Source organism: Quercus robur, chromosome 7, assembly GCF_932294415.1.
Source record: "Quercus robur chromosome 7, dhQueRobu3.1, whole genome shotgun sequence".
Lineage (NCBI taxonomy): Eukaryota > Viridiplantae > Streptophyta > Magnoliopsida > Fagales > Fagaceae > Quercus > Quercus robur.
The window spans coordinates 19,224,354-19,249,419 of record NC_065540.1 but is presented as its reverse complement, the minus strand read 5'-3'; the positions used below and the strand labels follow the sequence as shown (position 1 = coordinate 19,249,419).

The 25,066-nt window shown below is 36.0% G+C and overlaps 2 protein-coding genes and 1 long non-coding RNA gene across 3 annotated transcripts; 1 reads left to right on the top strand and 2 right to left on the bottom strand.

The window, feature by feature from the left end:
- Positions 1–499: 499 nt before the first annotated feature.
- LOC126692652 (uncharacterized) lies at positions 500–1,233 on the bottom strand. Its single transcript, XM_050388343.1, has one exon. It carries the CDS (start codon positions 1,142–1,144, stop codon positions 848–850), a length of 297 nt encoding a protein of 98 aa, XP_050244300.1. The 5' UTR covers positions 1,145–1,233; the 3' UTR covers positions 500–847.
- Positions 1,234–13,877: 12,644 nt separating this feature from the next.
- Positions 13,878–16,712, bottom strand: LOC126692651 (uncharacterized). The gene is made up of 2 exons (XR_007645053.1): positions 14,638–16,712; positions 13,878–14,556 (listed from the first exon to the last, which is right to left on the bottom strand). It is a non-coding gene; the product is annotated as an uncharacterized LOC126692651 (long non-coding RNA).
- A 6,256-nt stretch (positions 16,713–22,968) lies between these two features.
- On the top strand, positions 22,969–23,457 carry LOC126691120 (DNA damage-repair/toleration protein DRT102-like). The gene has a single exon (XM_050386193.1). It carries the CDS (start codon positions 22,969–22,971, stop codon positions 23,455–23,457), a length of 489 nt encoding a protein of 162 aa, XP_050242150.1.
- The last annotated feature ends 1,609 nt before the right edge of the window (positions 23,458–25,066 follow it).

Sequence of the window (25,066 nt, the reverse complement as noted above, 5' to 3'; positions counted from 1 at the left end):
TTGTAGAGAGATGGTACTTAGTGTTTAGGGAGGTATCAACCCGCCTTCATATCTACAACATCTTGTAGAGAGATGGTGAGAACTTTATTATTATTATTATTATGCTGAAAATATGGTTGGACATTATAATTTGCAAATAAGAGCAGCAATAATGGACCACCTACCTATGATATTAATGTAATTGTGAACTCTGATGCTAATGGGTTGTACTCTTTAAGGCTTATAGACACTACCTCAGTTTTTATGGCTAGTTAATCTAATTATTTTCTTTTGTTGACAAAAATAAAAAAAATAAATAAACAAAAAAAACTTACAACTGGTCCCACTACAAAACAAAAAATCTTATCTGGTTTTTAACAATGTTTTTGGCCCACTCTTGGATCTCCTTAGTCCTTACCATGTTTATGTAAAAAAAAAAAATTGACAATTAAGAAAGAGAAGGGGATATCAAGAAAACGTCAGCCATAGACAAATGGGTTAATGAAAGAGAAACACAACAAGAACAAAAGCAACTGCTACATTGAATTTACAGTTAATGAAGGATATGACCCACCTTCTTATCATTCCACATCACAATCCACAACAATACATCTCCACAAACCTAACTTTCCCCCTTCACAAATTCACACTAACACAATAACACAAAGCAAAAGCGTAGGGGTCCCTTCGGTTTTTCCACACGCTTATGCATTACATTACAGCCTTAAAAGAAAGAAACAAAGTAAGAAAAGATTCAACTTTCAACCATCACATAGAAATGGCCTTAGATGCAATTACATATCACACCTGACCATTACTAAAAACATGTTCCTTGCCTTAATCTTTTTCTTCAGACACGTAGTAATATTCATGCTGCCACTCGACGAGGAGTCAAACAACAAAATGGAGATTGAACCCCAGACGACACAATTACTTGGGTCTTAGTAGAAACAGCCTTGGAAGATGGTGAAGAAGTAGAAGAAAACCCATACTCAGAACGAAAAAGTTGTACGTCTGAGGTTTGGAACCGTCCTGAATCACCAGGGAGTCTCATATAGGAAGCTGAGGGTGACTCATTGAACCATGACCCAAGTGGTAAATGGCCTTGGTTTCCATTCTTGTGTTGCATTATGGCCCTGTATACAAATGGAATAAGACCTTCCATTTTTGGTTGTTGGTTTTGTGAGCGAGCGAGAATTTGAGAAAGAGAGAGAGATATTGTGATTATGGTTAGTTAGAAGTGAATTGAAGAAGAAGGGGTTGTAATGTTTGGTTTAAAAAAGGATGAGAAGGGTTGATGACGTGGAGTAATGGATTGGAGTCCAGCTCTTCACGCCAAGCCCATAGAGACTTTAACGCAAAACCGCACGAAGACCTTGATTTCGAAAGCTATACACAATGAAAGCTCTATCCAAACTACAACCCCAACTAGTTGTCTTTACGTCTTACCAAATCTCACTCTAATCTCTTTGTTTATTTCATTATTTTTTATATTCTTTATTAGGTTTGGTTCTAGGGTCTTTTTTAACTTTTTAAACAAGATTGGTCGACTTTGAATTATTTTATTTGTTTATTTAATTTCTCATTCCAAAACTAATGACCATTCAATAACTTGTTAGTTTCATTCATATCGTCACATTTTTTATATGTATTTTGTTTTAGTTATGAAATAAATTATTAATGTAACTTTAACACGAGTGATACAAAAATTCAATCATGCTTGGCCAATTATCTACGCAAATGATAGCATGATTGTGATCAGATTTGAAAGATTCATCAAGTTGGTAATTTAAATTATTTAATTTCCCCCAACAAACACTATGGAACTTAGTGGTGTAATCTCTACTTGGCTACTAGTATTTATTTGTCAAATAATCTGTTGGCTACTAATATTTATAAACAGTTGATGCGGTCAGCTTTTTATTGATTTTCATTTAAGTCTATCAATAATATCATTTTTAATTTACTAATAATCATTCAAAGCATCAGCCGTTTGTGAATAATTTTGTAAAAAAATTTGTATCTCTAGTATTATTCTATTAATAATTGCTCACCTGTTAATTTTCCTAGAATACTTTTTGTTTTAATTTACTAATTATAGGTTGTCCAACTTTTATGACCATAAGGAAAACCAGCTACATGTATTTGAAATTTGAAGGTGTAAATGGTACTTCAGATCTACAGGACTTTTGATTCGGATAAACCCCCCGAATTAGTCGGGAATTGACCAATGATCAAATGATTGATAAGACACTTAGCAGCTTCCTCTTTTAAATTTTTTTAATTTTTTTTTTTTTTTAAATGACTAATTCTTATCTTTATTGTTGATTTTTACAAATCGAGAAAAAGAAATTGACTACAAATATTCCACAGATTAGGAATGAAACCGCCCCTATACAAAAAGATAGCCTGCAAACCAAGCAAAGCAAGGAATGTTTAAATTGAAATTCACTATCCTAATAGTCAACGATATTCATCAAATCAACGTGCCAAACTTTCCCATCAAATAAAACGTGCCAAACTTTAATTAGTCTACCACATAGCAAATATATATACGACTAGTCTCAAGTCTCAACCGCGTGCCCAATCTTTATACTCCTAAACCGTTAATAATACCAGCTGCTAAGATTTACTGTATAATTTTATTTTATCTAATTAAAAAATGGACCAAGAAAAATAAAATAAAATTAAAATTTTTTTTTTTAAAAAAAAAAAAGGCCGTTGACAATGCAAAATTGCAAATGGGGTTTGCTTGCTTCGTCACAAATACCGACTCCATTGTCTCAATCCTAGATGAAGTCATTGTTTGCATCATCGTATCATCATACGGCTAAAAATTGATCTTCTTGTACTTTTCATTCTCCACTAGAAATTTTAGCTTCAAAGCTGAAATCAAAGGCTCTCCCAAGCAAAAAGGAAACTGCGTGCGGTAAGTTTATGTGGGGGTGTTAGGTAAAGAGAGCTTAAGAGAGTGATCATCAAGCTAGTGTCACACACTTTCAAGGGTCTAACTTCGAATAATTTTTCCTTTTGATTTACAGGCAAACCAAACAATTTAAAAGAGACATCAACATGAATAAAAAACCATTTCGGGCACTATCATGGCTAAGGTGTTACATCCCCATTCGTCCAAAAAAGAAAGATGTTTATGTCTAGCCCTCTCAATCTTTGTGGTGGGGGCCAAATTAATGTTATTCTGTTTGCATCTTCCATTCGGCAATAGCATTAATTTAACTTATCCTATAAACTAGTGTGAAAAATCTAATCCAACCTGTCCAATTTCATTTTCAAGAGTTTTAGCAACTATAGTGTATAGTCCTGGATGAACAGAGTTTGGCTACATTTTTGTCTAATATCTTTTTATTATATGTGAATTTTGATAAATCTACTATTAAATTATATGATCTTTTTAAATCCTTCATGATTATTAAATTTTCAAAAAATCAAAAATTAATAGTTATGTTATCAATCAAATGTATAAATTTCACGTTTTTGTAGTTTAGAATTATACATTAAAAAAAAAAAAAATTATGGATCGAATAGTAAATAACATGTAATGACACAAAATTTGATATATGTGTTAAGAACATAAAAATCATACAATTCAGCTGCTATATTTTTAAAATATGTAGTTATTTATTTTTTAATGAGAGTTGTAGCAATAGCCAAACTTTCTCCTTCTTGGATAGAAGAAATAATAAGCGTGTATTTGGTATAATTTATTTTATTGGTTTATTTTACTTAAAAAAATAACTTAGATAATAATATGGTTTTATCTTATTTTATACATTTGCCTAAAAAAATAAACAAGTCGATAAAATATACCAAACAAAAGCTAAGTTAAAATGTTTGATAAATTGGACTTCACACATATTGTGTAACAAGTATAAATTGCGTTCACTACTGCACATCCTTGTTATGATAGTCATTTTACAAGTATAAGTGCTTGTAAGACATGAGGGGTAAAAGCTGTAGTTCAAGTCTCTAGGAGAGAGTTTTATACACATTTACATTTAGATTAGGTTAGAGCTAGTATGATTTTATCTTTTATATATATATATATATATATATATATATATATTGTGTTCAGGCTTTCAGGGCAGAAGTGTCCAAATCTGCCTGCCTGTTTCAGATGCATATAGTTTTAGTGGTTTAGTACTATTAAACAAAATATAAACTTTATCAAATCGATCAGATGCTATACCCAAAAAAAATGCACCTTATAACAGAGAATGGTCATTTTAGGACTTATATTACGAATATATCTAGCACTCTATTGGTGCTGGAACTTCAAACAAGATTTGCAAACGGTGTGGCGTGTGTATTAATTTCTTTCAAATTTTGGTTGTTTTAAATATGAAAAATCTTTCAAATGGCTGTGACATTGTGGAAAAAAAAGTAACTTTCTGGAAATGGAAAAACCTAACCAAAAACTCAGTGTGTTTTATTATTATTATTATTTATGCATCAGAATAATACTGCAGACAAATTTCTATGAAAAGAATGACCAGTACCGTAGTCATTTTTTATTTTACGTAACGGAACTTCTCTTAAACGGTTTTGTCTTGTTATATTAATTTAGCTGTTTCTTGTTATATTGAGAAAGCAATAACCATTCTTGACCAAATGACTAGGGTGGCCGTGGCAATAAAGGTGCAGAGTATAAGGCCATATTGTGCTTTTTTAAATTGAGCTTATAATGATTGATGACCTGGCTTAGGCCGCCCATTCTGAAAGGAGCAGAATATAATGAAATTAAATTCATAAATATTAATATATTTAGAATCAAAGTAAAAATATATTAAAAATGCAATGATAACTTTTGTCTTTTGCCATGTAATATTAGGAAATAGTAATTGATAATTATTAATTTCTCATTGACCCACTTATACCTGTCCAAAGACAATCAAGATGGAAACGAGTGATATCAATCCTAAGTTGAGTTTGTACTGGTTAATTGTTTCAATTCGATTTCAGACAGGTACAGGTACAACTTTTCTATATTGGAGTTATTATCATTGTTGTTATTGTGTGTTTCATTGATTCACTGTTACCATTACCTGCACGTACATTTCGGTTGGATGATAACACTTCACATGAACACTTTGTATCTATCCCATTAGTAAACAAATCAATAAACCATAAATTTAACAGGTTAGTACAAACGTGACATATCTCTTTTCTTTCTTTTTTGGCAATACTGTCATATACAAAAGTGATGGTTTTTAGACCCCTTAAAACCAATTAACTTAACCTAGGTAATTAGCCAAGTTGTTACTTAGTTCAATTTAACAAGTCTAGGTTATCACAATAACAAAGATCAAATCATGCAAAGCAGCGGAAAATAAATAACACAAGATATGATCACCCAGGAAACCAAACTGGTAAAAACCTGGGGAGGATTTAATCTAGCTATCCTCAAGGTAAACTTGAATCCACTATCTTGAAAGAATCGAAATTCATACCATGAGACTTACAAGCCCCCACGCTCGACTTCTTATTGCTACCAACCAGTAGAACTTACTGACACGACCACGTGCAATCTCCGAATCCACGGACTCCTTCTTTCTTGGATTCACCACCAAATACAAGCACACCCGCTTGTGTTTTCTTTAAGTTTCAATGGCAGCAACTGAGTTGATCATCAAGGTGTAGATAAATCTTCTCCTTGAAAACCCTAAGTTTGTGTAAAGGAAAACTCCTCTAGATCTCACAAGAGATTTACACAAACCGCAATATGAGCAACACTAAAATGTGGCTAGAGTTTGCCTTTTATACTTAGGACAAATAAAAAACCCTAAAAACGTTTTAAAACAACTAGGGCTGAGTTGGAAAATTCTGCAGAAAACCATTCTGCCCGAGCTTCGATCGATCGAGCCTAAGTTTCGATCGATCGAGCCAGGCCGAAATGCATTAATCTTTTCTGCATTAAGCTCGATTCCAACTTTACATAAACGCACAACTTTAAGCAAGACTAAAACACTTCTAAACACATTATTTTGATCATGGTTTGCCAACAATACAAATTAGAGTTCTAAATACATAAAATCCTAAGACTTTAGAACCTAACAAACTCCCCCTTTGGCAATCCATGACAAAACACAACTAGAAGCTCAAAGTTTACAAAATAAAAGCCCTTTACAAAATAAAAGCCCTTTACAAAAATAATGTTCATAAAAAAAATTCAATACTAACTACTATCCATCAGTTGCAAGTGTAGACAGCAGCTTAATTGAATTAACCTATATATTTCCTGAAACAATAAACAAAATGCATAACCACATGTGTGGAAACAATACAAGTAAACAAAATAAATTCTTGATTTCAAACAATACACAATGAAGACATATATCAATGAATAACTCATAAATATAAATCAATAAACAGTTTGAAACAATAAACATATAAAATACCAACAAAAATACTCACTCCCCCTAACATGAATAACCCATCAAAAACATGGCAAGAGCTAAAAAGGTAAAATACAATGTGAAGCATCTAGATACAATCTAAACTCCACAAGCTCCAACCAAAATACTCTCCCCTTGAAAACAAAAACTCTACAAAGTACTCCCCCTTTTTGTGACGGAATGCCAAAGGGCAAACAAACACCATCATCAAAAGGGAGGTGGTCTAAACTATGCCAACTCCGCACACAAGGCACGGATCTCATCAAGCACGTCCACCAAAATCTGTCCATGAGCCGTTTAAACGGTCAAGACATGATCCAACGTACGTCGAATGTCTGTATCATTCGAAGTAGTCGGTGGAGGAACATCAGCATCAGCATCAGCAGCAGCAGCACCCGATGTCTCAGCAGCATTAGCACCTGTAGAAGAGGGAGGAGGGGGAATAGCACCAGATGACACACCTCTAGGACGCGAAGGAGCAACTCTCAAGTGAGCAGCCCTCTGTCTAAGAAAGGTGGCACCTATGGGAGCAACAACATGCACAAGCTCACCAGACGGAAAACCATCTAGACCTAAAAAGAGCAAAATCCTATGAATGAAAATAGGATGAATAAGCGCATGCCCTACGGCAAAACTCCTATGAACCTCGTTCAAAGAACGAAGGAACAGATGTGGAAAACTGATAGACGCTCCAGAAATGAACGCATACAAAAACACACATCGCTCTAAAGGGATGGTGTGGAAGTGAGAAATAGGCCACAACGAATGACACGCTATCCTAAAGAAAAAGATAGGTAGTCTCGGTAAGCTCAACGAACGTGATCTGAAGATCAGAACCCCACTAGATAGATGACCCAGTGATGTATGACATGACAACATCTAAAGAGGGTGACTCATCATAGGGATAGTCAGACTCCCGAACAGCCGGAACCCCAAGAGCCTCAACCACTACTTGATGGGTAATGGTGAACTCAACACCTCGTATCCAAATCCTAACAAGGGTATTAGAATCATAGATGTGGCAAGAGAGGTTTGAGAAGAACTCTCTAATCAGGGTGGTTGGGAGTGGATGATCTATCTCTAAGAGAGGCAACCAACCTCTAGACTCAAAGTTAGCCCTAATGGTCGGATCAATCTCATCTAAAACCACAACACGCTCAGCCCAAATCTTACGCTTACTGTTCAAAGTATCAAAGGCCTCTCTGCACTTATCATTCCTAAACACCTCACTCCTAGAGGGAGACTCAGAGAAAGTGGAAGGGGTCCTATGGGCTCTGGTTTTCCTAGGCATGGTGCTAGGATAAGGACCAAAACACAAAGCAAAGAGAAAAAAAAAAAAAAAAAAAAATACCAAGGGCAGACTGCAAGTTAGCACAAAAAAAATATAGAACAAAAATCTATATGATGCATGAACAATTTAAATGGCATGATGCATGTCCTAATGCAGTGCAATTAAGTCCAAATAAGTTCAAATTCACAAAATTGGCTTGAACATAGAGGTATTGACACAAAACCCCAAAATTTGGAAAACCACTTGATCAATTTGAAAGATATTGACTAATTGATCATCTTACAAGATAGATTTCAGAAAATAATGACCAATTACATCAATTGAACAAGCCAATTTCATCAATTTAACCCACTTTGACAAAATCCCCAATTCAAAGCAATTACAAACCCTAGAATTTTCAATTTTTCACAAACCACCAAATTGATCAAATTAACCAACATATATCATTAATATAACAATATAGAGACAAAACCCAATGATCAATTTTAGAAAACATGGCTTGAAACATCAAAAACCCCAAACATGAATAGTTCCGAAAATGCCCAATGCAATGCATGAAAAATGCATGAAATCATGAAATAAAATGCAAAAGGAAGGGTATAATGGTCTTACCGGCCTTGGGAGACAAAAACCTTGCAAAAATTCCGGAGGAAAACGACAAAAAATCCTTAGTGAAGCCTAGCCAAATCGGAGAGAGAGAGGAAAGTTTGAAAAGTTCTGAAAAAGTGACTTTGAAAAAGTCTAATCTGACTTTTAAAAAAAAAAAAACATGATTCACGAGTTTCGATCGATCGAAAATCAGCCTCGATCGATCGAAACAGACAGAGGCTTTAACAAAACAATTTGAAAAAAGTTCGATCGATCGAAAATCAGTTTCGATCGATCGAAACAGTCAGAGGCTCTCTCAAACATATTTAAAAAATTTCGATTGATCGAAAAATAGAATGGATCGATCGAAATGGGCAGAGGCTCACTAAATTTGAGGAAAAACATAGTTTTTTTTTTTAAAATTCAGAATCAACTCAAAGCATTGAAATTTAAAAACAAAATGCATGAGTATGTGATGATGTAAATTTCAAAAACAAAAATTTTAAGCCCAAATTTCCCAAAGATAAAATTTCTTGCATTCTCCACAAATTTTCAAGCAACAAATTAATTTTGCACAAAATTCAAAGTATTTGCAAAACTTGGTTGGTCAGACCATAAACACACACAATAACATGTACAAAGTTTAGCAAAGAGTAACTCGTATAGTGTGTGCAATTAGCAAAAGCTTGAGATACATGTGAGGTGATATGTGAATAGCAATCAATCACAAAGTCTACAAAATTCATCACAAAGAATTTAAAAGAGATTATCACCTAAAGAGTTACATCATATAACTCCCACATCTCCTAGATCATAAGCTTGCAATCATGTAAGTTTTTTGAATTTATGCCTCATAATATACACACTAATTTTAAGTCATGTGATTTTGGCACCAAGCCTAATAATACACACCAATTTTAATTTTAAGAATTAAGCAATTTAAACCGAGATTTCACCTTATGTTCTTATTGTGCATGTGCTACACTTTCTCAAGTACAAAATCTTATGATATGCACTAAGGTGTTCATGATTGGCTAGTGAACAATGGTGAGATGGTTATTTATGCCTTTCTCTAAAAGTTCAAGTCCAACATTTAAAAACATGTGACTTCAAGATTAAGACAGAGTAATCAAAAACCATAAACATCTTTCCCACACAACATGCACTACAAAACTTCAACTAGTAAAGTGCAATAAGTAAGCTCATCAAAGCTAAATAAGGTACAAACGACATGTTATGTGAAAATAAATTGACCAACCTTGTTCTCAAAAACCAAGAAGAATAGTACAAAACAAAATTTGCTTCCTTTTTCTTCCTTTTTTTTTTTTAATTAAAAAAAAACAACTAGAATGAAATGCATGAATGTTATGCAATGCAAATCCTAGAAAAAAAAAAAACAAAAACAAAAAAACAAAACCAAAGAACAATGGTCACAAAGGGTAGAGTAATAAAGCACAAGGACCAAGAAGGCCAAGATAGATCAGGGACACAAAATCACACAAATTACTTGACGAAGAGTCTCAAACTTACTTCTATTAAGAGGTTTAGTGAAAATGTCGGCATTCTGATGTTCAGTAGGAATATACTCAAGACACACAATCTTTCTTTCAACAAGATCCCTAATGAAGTGATACCTAATCTCTATGTGCTTAGTCTTAGAATGTTGAACAGGGTTCTTAGATATGTCAATAGCACTAGAGTTATCACAGTAAACAACCATGGTATCTTGGGATATCTCATAATCAGTTAAAACCTTTTTCATCCAAAGAAGTTGTGAGCAACAACTTCCAGCAGCAATATATTCTGCCTCGGCAATAGACAAGGACACAAAATTTTTCTTTTTACTCATCCAAGCAACAAGATTAACTCCAACATAAAAACACCCACCAGTGGTGCTTTTTCTATCATTAGCATTACCAGCCCAATCAGAATCAGAGAAACCAGCAAGAGACAGATTAGACTCTTTACTATAAAATAATCCATAATCACAAGTTCCAGCAACATATTTAATTATTCTTTTGACAGTATTTAAGTGTGAAACTTTAGGATTAGATTGAAATCTAGAACAAGCACCAACACTAAATGCAATATCAGGCCGACTAGCAATCAAATATAAAAGACATCCAATCATACTTCTGTATAGTGTAACACCAACAGACTTACCTGATGGATCATTTGTTAATTTTGCATTGGCGGCCATTGGTGTTCTAGCATATGCAGTATTGTCCAGTCCAAATCTCTTGACTAGATTCTTTGCATATTTTGCTTGGTTGATGTAGATCCCTGAGTCCGTTTGCTTCACCTGCAATCCCAAGAAATAAGTTAGTTCATCAACCATACTCATTTCAAACATCGCCTTCATTTCATCTGTAAAAGAATGAGCAAGAGAGTCATTAGTAGCACCAAAAACAATATCATCAACATAAATTTGAGTTACAACAAAAATGTTCTTATCCTTTCTTATGAAGAGAGTAGTGTCTGCAGATCCCCTTTTGAAGCCATGCTCAGTGAGATATGCAGTCAATCTATCATACCAAGCCCGTGGAGCTTGTTTCAAACCATACAGAACTCTCTTCAATTTATACACATCATCCAGTCTGTGAGGATCAACAAAGCCTTTTGGTTGTTCAACATATACTTCTTCTTGCAGCATTCTATTCAAGAAAGCACTTTTGACATCCATTTGATATAGCTTGAAGTTCAGATGACTAGTTATAGCCAACAGTATCCTAATGGATTCCAATCTTGCTACCGGAGCAAAGGTCTCATCAAAGTCAATCCCTTCCACTTGTGTGTAGCCTTGAGCAACAAGTCTTGATTTATTTCTGATAACAGTGTCATGTTCATCTGACTTGTTCTTAAAGATCCATTTAGTTCCAATTACATTTACATCCTTTGGTCTAGGAACTAATTCTCACACATCATTCCGAACAAATTGATGAAGTTCTTCATGCATAGAGTTTACCCAATTAGTATCTTAAAGTGCCTCATCTACCTTTTTCGGTTCAAATTGGGACAGATAGCATGAGTGTGTAATTACACTTAAGACTTTTGACCTTAATCTCATGTTATCATTCAGACTTCCCAATATATTTGAGGAGGGATGGTTAAGCCTTACTCTAGAGGAAGGACCTTTAACTAGAGATGTGGATGTACCTTTCTGTCTTGATGAAAGACTAAACTCATGTTGAGCCTGTTGAGTCTCATGAACCGGAGTGGATGGTTCAGGACTTGATGGCATAGAAATTGCATCATTTAACACCATTAACTCCTCATCACTATGTTTCCCAACATAATCAACAGGAAGTGAGTCATTAACCTCCATAGACTTATCTTGAACCGGAGTAGTACTTTCTGAATGTGCTTCTAGACATACTTCATTATTGATCACAACATTTGATGATTCCATGACAGTTTTGGTTCTCAGATTATACACTTTATATACTCTACTAATAGAGAAGTACCCTAGAAAATATCACTTGTTACTCTTTGCATCAAATTTCTCTAGGTTCTCTCTATCACGTAGAATGTAACAATCACTACCAAATATCTTGAAATACTTAACGATTGGCTTCTTTCCTCTCTAGAGTTCATAAGGAGTCTTCTTGGAATCAGGTCTGAAATACATCCGGTTGAGTGTATGACAAGCAGTGTTAACTGCTTCTCCCGAGAAGGATTTTGGCAATTTTTTATTGTGTAGCATGACACGTGCCATCTCCTGAACAACCCTATTTTTCTGTTCAACTATCCCATTTTGTTGTGGTGTCTTGGGTGAAGAGAACTTTTGATGTGTGCCTTGTTTATTGCAGAAGGTAGCCAGTTTGGTATTCTCAAATTCTCTTCTATAGTCACTTCTAATCCTGGCTATCATAGTATCTTTTTCAACATGCAATTTCTTACACAGATGTATCATCTTCTCAGAAGCCTCAGCTTTATCTTTTAAAAGCACAACCCAAGTATATCTGGTAAAGTATCCACAACCACTAGAATATACTTCTTTCCTCCTAAACTCTGAACTCGAGCAGAACCCATAAGATCAATGTGCAGTAACTCCAGAGGTCTTGAAGTTTGAACACTAGCCACAGACGGATGTTTAGACTTTATCTGTTTACCTATCTGACATGATCCACATATGCACTTATCTATCTTCTCAAACTTAGGTAAACCAACAACAACATCACATTTGGAAATCTTTTCTAACTGCTTATGACTTGCATGCCCCAACCATTGATGCCACAAATCAACTTGATCAATCTTTGCACTAAAACACTTGTTGCTTATGCTTGGTGTCAATCCATAACAGTTGTCCACTGTCCTTACACCAACACACATACAGTCACCTCCTCTATCAAGTATCTCACATTCATACTTAGTGAAGAGAACATTTAGTCCATTGTCGCAAATCTGACTGATGCTATGTAAATTTGCCTTCAGTCCATTAACATACCAAACATCTTCAAAGATTGGTAACCCTGGAATGTCCACAGTTCCAATGCCTCTGATTACAGGTTTGCTTCCATCTCCAAAAGTGACTGTCCCAATCTTTCCTTCAAAGAGGGTCTTGAATAATTCTTTGTTTTCTGTCATATGCCTGGAACAACCACTGTCCAAATACCAAAGACAAGAATTACGTGCCTTTAAGGCTGTTAAGGCAGTATAACACAAAAAAATATTATCACATATGATAAGACCAAGGCGTCCAAAGAAAGATTTAACAAACTCAACAAGCAACAAATACACAAAGTAAGCAAGTTGATGAATAAGCAAAAAGAATTTCCAAGAATCCATAACAACAGGGGTCAAGGATCAGCTCAATGATCAAAAGATCAACAACAAAAGAGCTACCCGCTCTGATACCACTTGATGGTTTTTAGACCCCTTAAAACCAATTGATTTAACCTAGGTAATTAGCCAAGTTGTTACTTAGTCCAATTTAACAAGTTTAGGTTATCACAATAACAAAGATCAAATCATGCAAAGCAGCGGAAAATAAATAACACAAGATATGATCACCCAGGAAACCAAACCGGAAAAAACCTGGGGAGGATTTGACCTAGCTATCCTCAAGGTAAACTTGAATCCACTATCTTGAAAGAATCGAAGTTCATACAATAAGACTTACTAGCCCCCACGCTTGACTTCTTATTGCTACCAACCAGTAGAACTTACTGACACGACCCCCGTACAAGCTCCGAATCCACAGACTTCTTCTTTCTTGGATTCACCACCAGATACAAGCACACCCGCTTGTGTTTTCTTTAAGTTTCAATGGCAGCAACTGAGTTGATCATCAAGGTGTAGATAAATCTTCTCCTTGAAAACCCTAAGTTTGTGTTAAGGAAAGCTCCTCTAGATCTCATAAAAGATTTACACAAACCGCAATATGAGTAACACTAAAACGTGGCTAGAGTTTGCCTTTTATACTTAGGACAAATAAGAAACCCTAAAAACGTTTTAAAACAACTAGGGCTGAGTTGGAAAATTCTACAGAAAAACATTCTGTCCGAGCTTTGATCGATCGAGCCTAAGCTTCGATCGATTGAGCCAGGCCGAAATGCATTAATCTTTTCTGCATTAAGCTCGATTCCAACTTTACATAAATGCACAACTTTGAGCAAGACTAAAACACTTCTAAACACATTATTTTGATCATTGTTTGTTAACAATACAAATTAGAGTTCTAAATACATAAAATCCTAAGACTTTAGAACCTAACAAAAAGCATCAAAATATCCACAGGCGGACTATCAAAAATCATGAAATCTTGCTGGTAGAGATTTCCTTTCCTGGCTAGTGCATCAGCACGTACACTAGTTGGCTTCATGGAAGTAGTGATTGAGCTTGACCTGAGGTATGCGACTGAGAAGAGTCCTGCAGTCCACAATTAATGAGGAAAGGTTAAGATTAGAACTATTACTGTTGGTAATCCAATCACATACAACCTTAGCATCTATCTCAACCTCCACGGCAGGTATGTTAAGAGATAAGCACAAGGAAAGACCATCTCTAAGGGCCCACAACTCAGCTTCCATGCTAGAGGAAAACCCAATATTACAGATAAAACCTTTAATCCAACTTCCATTCTCATCTCGGATTAAACCTCCTCCACCAACTTTACCTGGATTGCCCAAGGACAAACCATCTGTGTTCAACCTCACCCAACCAGGGCTCGGTCTCAACCAACGGACTCTCTTAGCTTCCCTGGTCACCGCCCTACCTGTTTTACCAACATAGAGCAGAAACTGAGTGGCAACATGCTTGAAGTGAGACCAAAGGTTCTAGTTTAACCTTACTCCCTTAAAAGCAACATTATTCCTATGCACCCATAAATTCCAAACCACAAAGTGAGACCAAAGGTTCTAGTTTAACCTTACTCCCTTAAAAGCAACATTATTCCTATGCACCCATAAATTCCAAACCACAAAGGAGAACATCACCTTCCATGGCATCAAATCTGATCTTTGGGATTGAAGGTTTAAGTTAATCTTTAGCCATGGAATTAGGTCTAGGCTATAAAAATCTGGAAAATCCGAAGCTATGTTGAAGTTGTCCTAAACAGATTTAGCAAAACTACAATCTCGTATAGCATGAATGATTGAATCCCTTTCATTGTTGCAGACACAGCATTGAGCATCTTGGGTGATGCCCTTTCCATAGAGCACTTCCTTCACTGGAATGCTTCAGTGACAGACTTTCCACAAGAAACATTTAATTCTCGGCATGGAGTCCACTTTCCAAACCCAATCTCCCTCAAACCTGGCAGCTAGACCACTATCCCCTCTAGCAATGGCATGGGTAGTCTTTTGGTCAAACTCCCCCGATGGTGAGTAACCCCACACTACTTTGTCTTCACACCAATAACTAGAAGGGAAAGGCACAGCTCTAAGCATCCTCAAAATCTTATCAAGAAACACAAAAGAAAACCTGGAGAAATCCCACCTCTCCCCTACATGGACATCCCTCACCATCCACTTATCCGCTTCCCTCCTTAAAGGGCTTTCAATCAAGCTTCTAATTTTAACCATATCCATCCATTTATCATACCAAAAACTCAACTTAGAATCAAAACCAGCTACCCATTTAATTCCTTTCTCAAGAATGCCACTACCCTGCTTCACACCCCTCCAAACATAAGAACCACTCCCATTGGGATTCCTATACTTGCTGCATAAAACCTTAGCCCAATCCTTGTCTTTCTCCATCTTGTATCTTCAATTCAACTTGGCCATCAAGGCCAAATTTTTAGGCTTTGCAGGTTGCAGACCAAGCCCACCTTCCTTCTTGGCTTTGGTGATCGTGCTCCAACTAACCATGTGCAATTTCCTTTTGTCCGGAGTAGACCCTTAGATAAAATTCCTAGTTACCTTATCCAATGATTCAAGAACACAATTAGGGAGCATAACATTCTACATTGCATACAAAGGAACAGTGGTCAGAATAGATTGGGTAAGAACAATTCTCCCAACAAAAGAGAGAAGATTCCCTTTCCAACTAGCAAGTTTAGCTTGCACCCTTTCAATGACAAAGTTATAGTCTTGGCTGCTTGAACCAAGCTGCTTCAGTTGAAAACCAAGATACTTCCCAAAATTAGACGTGGATCTCATGCCCATTATTTCATTGTAATCTTCATGTAACAGATTGATTGGGGGTAGGGAATTTATCTTGATAAGGCAATGTTCTTCCTTGCGAGATCAAGCTCCATCCCATCTCCTTCAAGCTGGTCTAAGTTTGGCCTTCCGAGGTTGTAAACAAGGCTCCGTGCTCCAATATACTCATCTCCCTCAGTTGTGAGCTGATTAGAACCTGGAATTCCTTGATTTTCAACACTTGGATCAGTCTCATTATGTAAGCATTCCCATACCAGCTGGTTGCCATTGGTTGACTCTCCTAATTTTCCTCTCCTCTAAATTGACTGGACTATCCAATGTGAACAAGACCGGCACCAAAGAAACGTCCAGATAGGTCCTCCATAACACCATCCTCTTCCTGTTGCGCTGGTGGTAAGTTCGACTTGAAATTCCACCAGGGGTTTGGCCACAAGTGCCACGCCGGATCCATGAGAGGCATATCCCTCAGCATCGAACTCGTCAGATTGAGAGGGAATAAGCTCCTCCATGCTTCCTTTTGCTCCTCGTTGAACCACCCCCAAACCTCCATTGGCCTTGTCCTTATTTGCTCTATCACCACGTTGGGCACTGCCACAACCTTCCTTTGGCCTCTGATCACCCAACATTGTGAATTCAGCCACCTCACTAATTCCGCCTACACTCAGGGACTTAGTGAAGGTTTGCTTTGATTTCGGTTGTGCTACTCCTTGAGAAAGGATTTTAATTTTTTTTCTCTTTCTTAGGCTGAAAAGACCTATCTCTGCTGTGTTTGGTGAGCCCTTTCTCTGGTGGATTTGACAATCCACTGGCCATATTGTCCTTAGGTTCAGATTGGGCACAAGCTTCCAAACCCATATAATCGTTGGCACAAGTTCCTTTGCTTTCTATTTGACTGCTAGCTATATTGCATGCACTAGTCTTTTCCTTATTGCCCTCATGCCTCATGTTATCCCCATTAAAGGAATTCTTGGGCCCCCAACAGGCGTATGGGCTTCTAACTTTCCCATACTTGTTCTAGTTGGGCTGACCAAACTAGGAGAACCGAAGCTCCTAACTAAGGTTGGCTCAACTAATTTCGTTTGTTTTGGACTTGTCTTCTTCCTTTTGACTACCATCCATGGCCCATATCCATCTTCATCAGTACTCTCATGCACTTCTACATGTGATTCCTTGCCCTTTCCCTCAAGATGCTGGGTAGTATTAACTTCTTCAGGGCCACAGATTACATGAGGGTAGCCATCACTCCTATGACCCATTCTACCACAAGCAAAACACAAGGCACCAATGCCTTCATATAAGACCCCCTGAGTCAGCTTCCCAACTTGGATCGTTCTCACCAAAGGTTTAGAGAGATCAATCTGCACACAAAAACGTGCATATCTCCCTTGTTTCCCTGAAGCTGTGTTAGTATCCGCTTTTAGTATTGGTCCTATGGCACTCCTGATTTCCCGAAGAGCTACTGCATCATAGTACTCCACGAGTAGCTCATTCAATCTAACCCAGACAGCTACCGTGCTCACCACAGCCATGGCGGCCTTAAAGTTAGGTTCTCACAACCTAATAGCCACAAAGTGACCACCAATGAACCACGGGCCACCAGAGAGGACTTTGTCCATGTCTTCCTTTGCTTTAAACTAGAACAAAAAGAAGTCTCTCCCTAGGTCCATGCAGTCAACTCTACCTGTGGCTTCCATAAGCTCATCACCGATCTATGTAGGTAGTGAAAACCCACTGTTCTACCAAAAACTTTGACAATCAAAGCATTTTCCCAAGCCCCTCTGATTCTCTTCTTGGTTTCCTTGGATAGTTTCACCTTAGCAGCCCCTTCAGTGATCTCTTCCACATCACTATCTGAGTCTTCTTCAACAAAATGTTGGCTATTGGCAATGCACATTTGAGCAAATGCACCTGGTATCGACCCGAGCAATTTTTCCTTATAGGATTTGGTTGGCGCCATCTCCATCTCCGTAAACTCCTCATCATGGTTACCAGCCTGAACCAAGTCCTTCACTCTCTTGGTACTCCATTGAAGTTCATGTTGCTCTTCACCAAACCTCTCAGGATATTCATACTCCATCCTTCGATATTCCCCTAGAAACCCCAAAGTATTTTTACTGACTTTCAAAATGTGACATATCTCTTATTCTTTATATTAGGTTCATATTTTTATGTAATTAGCATATCTTATGATAAAATGCACTTTATTTGATCATTACAAACGGCTACATTAAAGACATGAAGATTACTTAAGAATTGCTCAAGAAAAGTTGAATTTGCAGATCTCGATGCCTATCGATCTATTGAGATTTATTATTATTATTATTATTATTTTTATGCATCAGAATAAGACTACCGACAAATTTCTATGAAAAGAATGACTAGTACCGAAGTCATTTTTTATTTTACGGAACGGAACTTCTCTTAAAGGGTTTTGTCTTGTTATATTAATTTAGTTGTTTCTTGCTATTCTTCTCTTTCAAGTAAGAAACTATACTGATAAAAAAAAAATAAATAAATAAATAAAGAAAGAAAGAAGGTAAGAAACTGTAAGTATCATTCTTGACCAAATGACTAGTGTGGCAATGAAGGTGCAGAGTATAAGGCCATTTTGTGCTTTTTTTTTTTTTTTTTTTTTTAAATTGAGCTTATAATGAGTGATGACCTCGCTTAGGCCACCCATTCTGAAAGGAGCAGAATATAATGAAATTAAGTTCATAAATATTAATATATTTAGAATCAAAGTAAAACTAAATTAAATATGCAATGATAACTTTTGTCTTTTGCCATGTAATATTAGGAAATAGTAATTGATAATTATTAATTTCTTATTGATCCACTTATACCCGTCCAGAGACAATCAAGATGGAAACGAGTGATATCGATCCTAAGTTGAGTTTGGACTGGTCAATTGTTCAATTCAATTTCAGACAGATACAGGTACAACTTTTCTATATTGGAGTTATTATCATTGTTGTTATTTTGTGTGTGTCTCATTGATTCATTGTTACGGTGTTACGCTGCTCGTACATTTTGGTTGGATAGTAACATTCACATACAGAACATGGTGAAAATGGCCAACTACCAAAATAATTAGTAATCTATCATTGTTTGGGAAATATTTAACAGACTATCACTTTTTAAAACTCGAGTTTATGAAACTCGAGTTTTACATGTAACTCAAGTTTAATTATGTGCTAACTTGACATTTTTTTAAATAAAAAAAATTCACATGTAACTTGAGTTAATAAAGTTTGCAACATGGAACTCGAGCTCTATACAATCGAGTTGTGTGAAAATTTGACCATCAAAATAAAACTCAAGTTCCACCTGTGAAACTCAACAATTATGCACTTAGTCTTCAATTAGTGCAGCTAGTTGCCAAGGAACTTTCTTTCCCAAATTGAAGTCATCCATGTTACAAAGGAACTTTCTAGGATAAAGTCAACAAAGTGAACTTAGGGTCTGTTTGGATACCGCTTATTACTGAAAACTGAAAATTGAAAACACTGTAGTAAAATAATTCTTAAATGTGTAAATAGTGCCATGGGACCCATTTTTAATGAAAGTTTTGCTAAAAAAAAAGGTTGTGGGTCCCATGAACAGTGCACGGGACCCATTGCCAGATGCTGGATGCAATTGAAAAATCATTTCAGCTATATCCAAACATTCACTTAGTCTTCAATCAGTGCAGTTGTATAGCATTAGTTAATACTTTTCGAAAAACAAGGAATTTTGTGAACTCTTTGCCATTACTCCTCAATTGTCAGAAACACTTGCTATCCTCTACAACTAATCACTCTAGCATTGGTACTCTCCTGCAATTATTTTGATCTGCCACTTGCACTCTCAAACATCAATTGCACCCAACAATTTAATTATGTGATGCATAACTCGAGTACATAGAGCTCAACTTTTATTTTTTTAATTAAAAATTTCCAGGTCAGCGGGCGCCATTATAGAACTCGAGTTCTTGTCAAACTCGAGTTTCACAAACTTGAGTTTTAAAAAAGTGGTAAATTGCTAAATATTTCTCAAACAGTGATAGATTGCTAATTATTTTGGCCAAAAGATGGTATTTGGACATTTTCGCCTGCAGAACAGTATGTATCTATCCAATTACTAAACAAATCAATAAACTACAAATTTAACTAGTACAAATGTGACATCTCTTATAAATATATATATATATATATATTTGATGAGAAAAAGGGGGGCGGGGGTGACCATGTGTGACTCACCCCCTTGGGCGTGACCATGGGGCACCCCTCGCTAGGGAATGTTGGATTGAACTATAGCTATTGTGACTGGGGTGCCACAGACTTCATCCTAGTATCCCAAGAGAGCTAGTAGTAAGACACAACGCACGAGTGCTCCCACCTCCCATCCCCAGTACTCGCTAGGGTTCGAATGAGGGATCATTGCACATGCGTGTGGGATCCTTACCGCTAGGCCACCCCTCTTAGGGCAGGCATCTCTCTTATAATTATTCTTTAGCAAACTCTGTCGCATCTCTTAACATAATTTTCTAATCCATCAATATATATATATATATATATATATTTGAGTGAATTTCAACTTATGGCGTGATGATAACTTTTTATCATTAGACCAAGACACCAATCAGTTTTTAGTGTAGGCGGGGATTGAACCCCAAATCTATTATACAACCATCAGAGACTTTACTAGTTGAGCTAACTAAAACCCACAATCCATCAATATATCATATCATATATTATATAATAAAAGTTGAGTTTAAAAATCGTAGTTGTGCCAAGTAGCTTCACTAAATTACAACAATATTTTGAATAAAGAAATTTTTAGATAAAGACAACAACTTATTTGTTTTTATCAATTTATTTAAATAAAATAACAATAAGTGTTTTAACAAAACATTTAACATGCATCTAAATTTTAATTGATAAAAACAACACTTATTTGTTCTTATTAATTTCTTTGGATAAAGTAATAATAAATATTTTAACAAAACATGCAACATGCATTTTAGATAAAAATAACAATAATTATTTTAACAAAACATGCAACATGCATCTAAGTTTTAGTTGATAGACACAACAACTTATTTGTTCTTATCAATTTCTTTAGATGAAGCAATAATAAATATTTTAACAAAACATGCAACATTTATTTTAGATAAAAATAACAATAAATGTTTTAACAAAACATGTAACATGCATCTAAATTTAAGTTGATAGACACAGCAACTTATTTGTTCTTATCAATTTCTTCAAATAAAATAACAATAAGTGTTTTAACAAAACATGCAACATGCATCTAAGTTTCAAAATTTTAAATTTTATTACAACTAAAAATCTATTATCAAAATTTCAAAACTTAAATATGTTTGCCAATGGTCTTTCCATAAAATCTCTTTTGCACCCCCATGTTTTTGTTTTTGTTTTTGTTTTTGTTTTTGTTTTTGTTTTTGTTTTTTTTTTTTGTTTTTTTTTTTGTTTTTTTTTTTTTTTTTTTTTTTTTTTTTTCAAGTTGAAACTTATGCATATGTATTTGTATTGGAATGATATACATGTTCTATAGATTCATAGTTAATAAATTTATATGATACTCTCACTCTCTCTCTTTCTCTTGAACAAATTTTTTCCTAATAAAAAACTACTCTCATTAATTATTAAATTAATTTTTTATTAATTGTTAGGATATATTTTCTTTAAAAAAAGGGATAAAATTAACAATAGTTTAATTTACATAAAACTTTATCATTTAAATTTTAAAAAATATAGATTCTATTCAAACTAAAAGTCTATTATAATTTTTTTTAACTTCCTTCCCTAAGAGAAAAAAAATTCTTAATAGAAATCCAGAATCCCACACAACACCCCACGCTTTTTTCCCCTTCAAGTTCAATCTTACGTTTTATTAATTGTTAGGATATATTTCCTCGAATTAAGGGATAAGATTTAATCATAATTTAATTTAGATAAAAACTTTATCAAACTAAAAATCCTACTCTAGCTAAAAATCTATTATCAAAATTTCAAAACTTATATATATTCATCAATGGTCTTTCCATAGAATCATTCTTGTGTTAAAGAAAATCTACTATAAAGAAGCAAAATAAGGGATACCCATTTAAGTTCTTGGTTTCTCTTAAGGAAGTTTTTTAATTTTTTATTTTTAAATTCTCAACTTTTGAACTATTTTGTGTGGTTTAGGTTTATTTATTGTTAATTTATTTAAAGAAATTGATAAGAACAAATAATTTGTTATTTCTATCAATTGAGACTTAGATACATATTACATAAGCATAATATACATAAAAATGATTTCAAATAAAACTATAAAGTCTCCGCGCATTGCGCATAATATTTTCTAGTTAAAATAAAGGTGAAAACCACATTTTCGTCCCTACATTTTCACACAATTCTACTTTGGTCCCTAACTTTTTTTTCCACCACTTTTAGTCCCTATCTTGGAATACGCATCTCGTTTTTCTCCCTGCCATTACATCAGAGACGGAAATTGCACAGGTGGCAAACGGAATGCACTGTTCACATACTAAAAGCTGACGTGGCCATTAAAATAATAATAAAAAAATGTTATTTGGCATTAAAAAATACCACATTAGCATCTAAATTTAAAAAAAATTAACTAAATAAAAAAATAAAAACAGAATTAAAAACTAAAAATCACATGGATTGAGATCTAAATGTGTCTTGAACAATAACACAAACCCAGAAATTAAAAAAAAAAAAAAAAAAAAAACACACACACACACACACACACACACACACACACACTTAGATCTAAAATGCAGAAGCACCAAATCCATGAATAAGAACAATGGGAAACCCTTCTCCTTGCACCACATAATGTAAAGCCCACAAAGTTTCATGACCAAAAGATAACAGAAACATGAACAGGATCGAAAAACAAAAAATGGGTATGTAATAAAACAACCATTCTGACAAAGAAGTCTTAGAGACGATAAATCAAACACTTAAACCGCAAAAAAAAAAAAAAAAAAAAAACACACACACACACACAAAACACAAAACACAATCTCACATATCAAAACCCAAAAACCAAAAATGAATAAAAAGCACGTAGAAAAGTGATGCGGGGTCTCCGATCCAGAGATAATTCTCATCCATCCAATACTGGAGGTCTCCGATCCAGAGAATGCGAACCTTGTTGGTGCTGGTGGGCAGGTTCTTCTCAGTCTAATGAATCTGCAAAATGTGCTATTTGTTGTTTAGTGAAGAATAGGAAATTGAATCTGATCGATATAATCCCAGGTGGGTCTATAAAGATTTTGAGAGAGACTCCCACATCGGCTATTGTGAGGTTTAAAGCTGGGAGTGTGGAGCCGGCTCATCATCATACTTTTGGGCATGATTTGGTGGTGATGGAGGGGAAGAAAAGTGTGTGGAATTTGAGCAAAAAGGAGAGGTATGATTTGGGTGTTGGGGATTTTTTGTTTACTCCTGTTGGGGGTGTGCATAGAGTGAAGTATTATGAAGATACTGAGTTTTTCATCAGGTGGGAAAGGAAATGGGATATTTTCTTTGATGAGGATCTTGAGACTACTAAGGCTGCTGTTTAATTTTGTGGATCTAATGTTTAATTTTGTGTTATTATTTTCTGAGTTATTTGTGATTTTTGGTTTTTAATTTTGAGTTTGATAGAGAAGCGGAAAATAATCCATCTCCAGCTCGTCCAAATGGATCGTCCAGAGCCTACAGTTCAGGTTCATCCAAGAGTTAACCCAGAAGAAGAAGAAACGTTCATGGACAATAGCACCACTCTATAATTTAAGTCTCCCATGGACGACATGATCGTCCATGGGGTCGTTCATGAACAATCATCATATATCCTTGGACGACCAAACCGTCCTACACCAGACGGACGAAAGTGCAACACTTAGAACTTTCGACTAAACCCGCAACTATCTCAACAAATCCTTCGAATAAGTTAACTTCCGTTAGCGGTTACAGTTTTATAGCCGTTGAGGAAGTTAACTCCGGACTTGTTGGCTTCCACAAATCCGGGGGAGGTTATTGGACAAATAACCGTCCCAGGCTCCCTATATAAAGAACCGGTCTGAACCCGACAGCGGTAAGAATTTCTCTCAGACAATTTTCCCAAATACTTGGAACATCCTTCTTTGCGAGACTAACTTCTCCATCAGAGGGGGTTCGACCGGTCTTCTCCGGTTTCCTCTTTGATTGTGTTTTGTTTCTTATAGGCCTTCAACCGTTTCGATAGCCAACCGAAGCCAGACTATCCACCTTACTGGTTCGGAGCGATATCAGTTGGCTATTTACTGATTCGGAGCGATATCAGTTGGCGCCGTCTGTGGGAAGCAAAGGTTGTTTTACGACTTTCTTTTCCGCGACAAAGGGTTAGGATGGTCAGGACCAGGTCGAGGGCTACTAGCCTTGGCCGTTAGGGAAGCAGAGGCGCTTCAAGTGATCCCCATCGTGATCGCCAATCTACACCAGTCATGCAGACGACGTCCGTTCAGCATGTGCAATCCATGGCGGCTGCAATGGCGGAATTGACTCGCCAAAACCAGGAGTTAAGAATGGAGATCAATCAGAGAAAACAGACACGTGAGGAACACGAAGGACAGACACAAGGCTATGGTGATAGAGAGAATACTGAGATTGGAAGTCAGTTTAGAGGCACCACTTCACGGGCGGTGCCACACTTGAAAGAGGAGATGGACCAAATGAAGAAAGTCATGGAGGAGATGAAGGAGAACATGAGAAGGACGAATCCTATAGAAGATTTGGTCCACAGAACTGACTCTCCTTTTACGGCTTCCATCAATGGCCACCCTCTACCATCAAAGTTCAAACTGCCTTCCCTGGACTCGTATGATGGGACGTGTGACCCATTTGATCACATTGCAACATTCAAGACAACGATGCACCTTCAAGGGGTCCCTGATGAAATCATGTGTCGAGCCTTCCCTACTACCCTTAAAGGCCCGGCACGAGTTTGGTTCAGTAAGATACCCCCAGGTTCCGTAAGTTCTTTCGAAGAGTTGAGCAAATTGTTCGTTAACAATTTCATCGGGGGACAGAGGCACAAGCGTTCTTCGTCCAGCTTGCTCACCATTGAACAAGGGGAAAACGAAAGCCTGCGGTCATTCATCACTCGCTTCAACAGGGAAGCCCTTAGTGTGGACGAGGTGGACGACAAGCTTC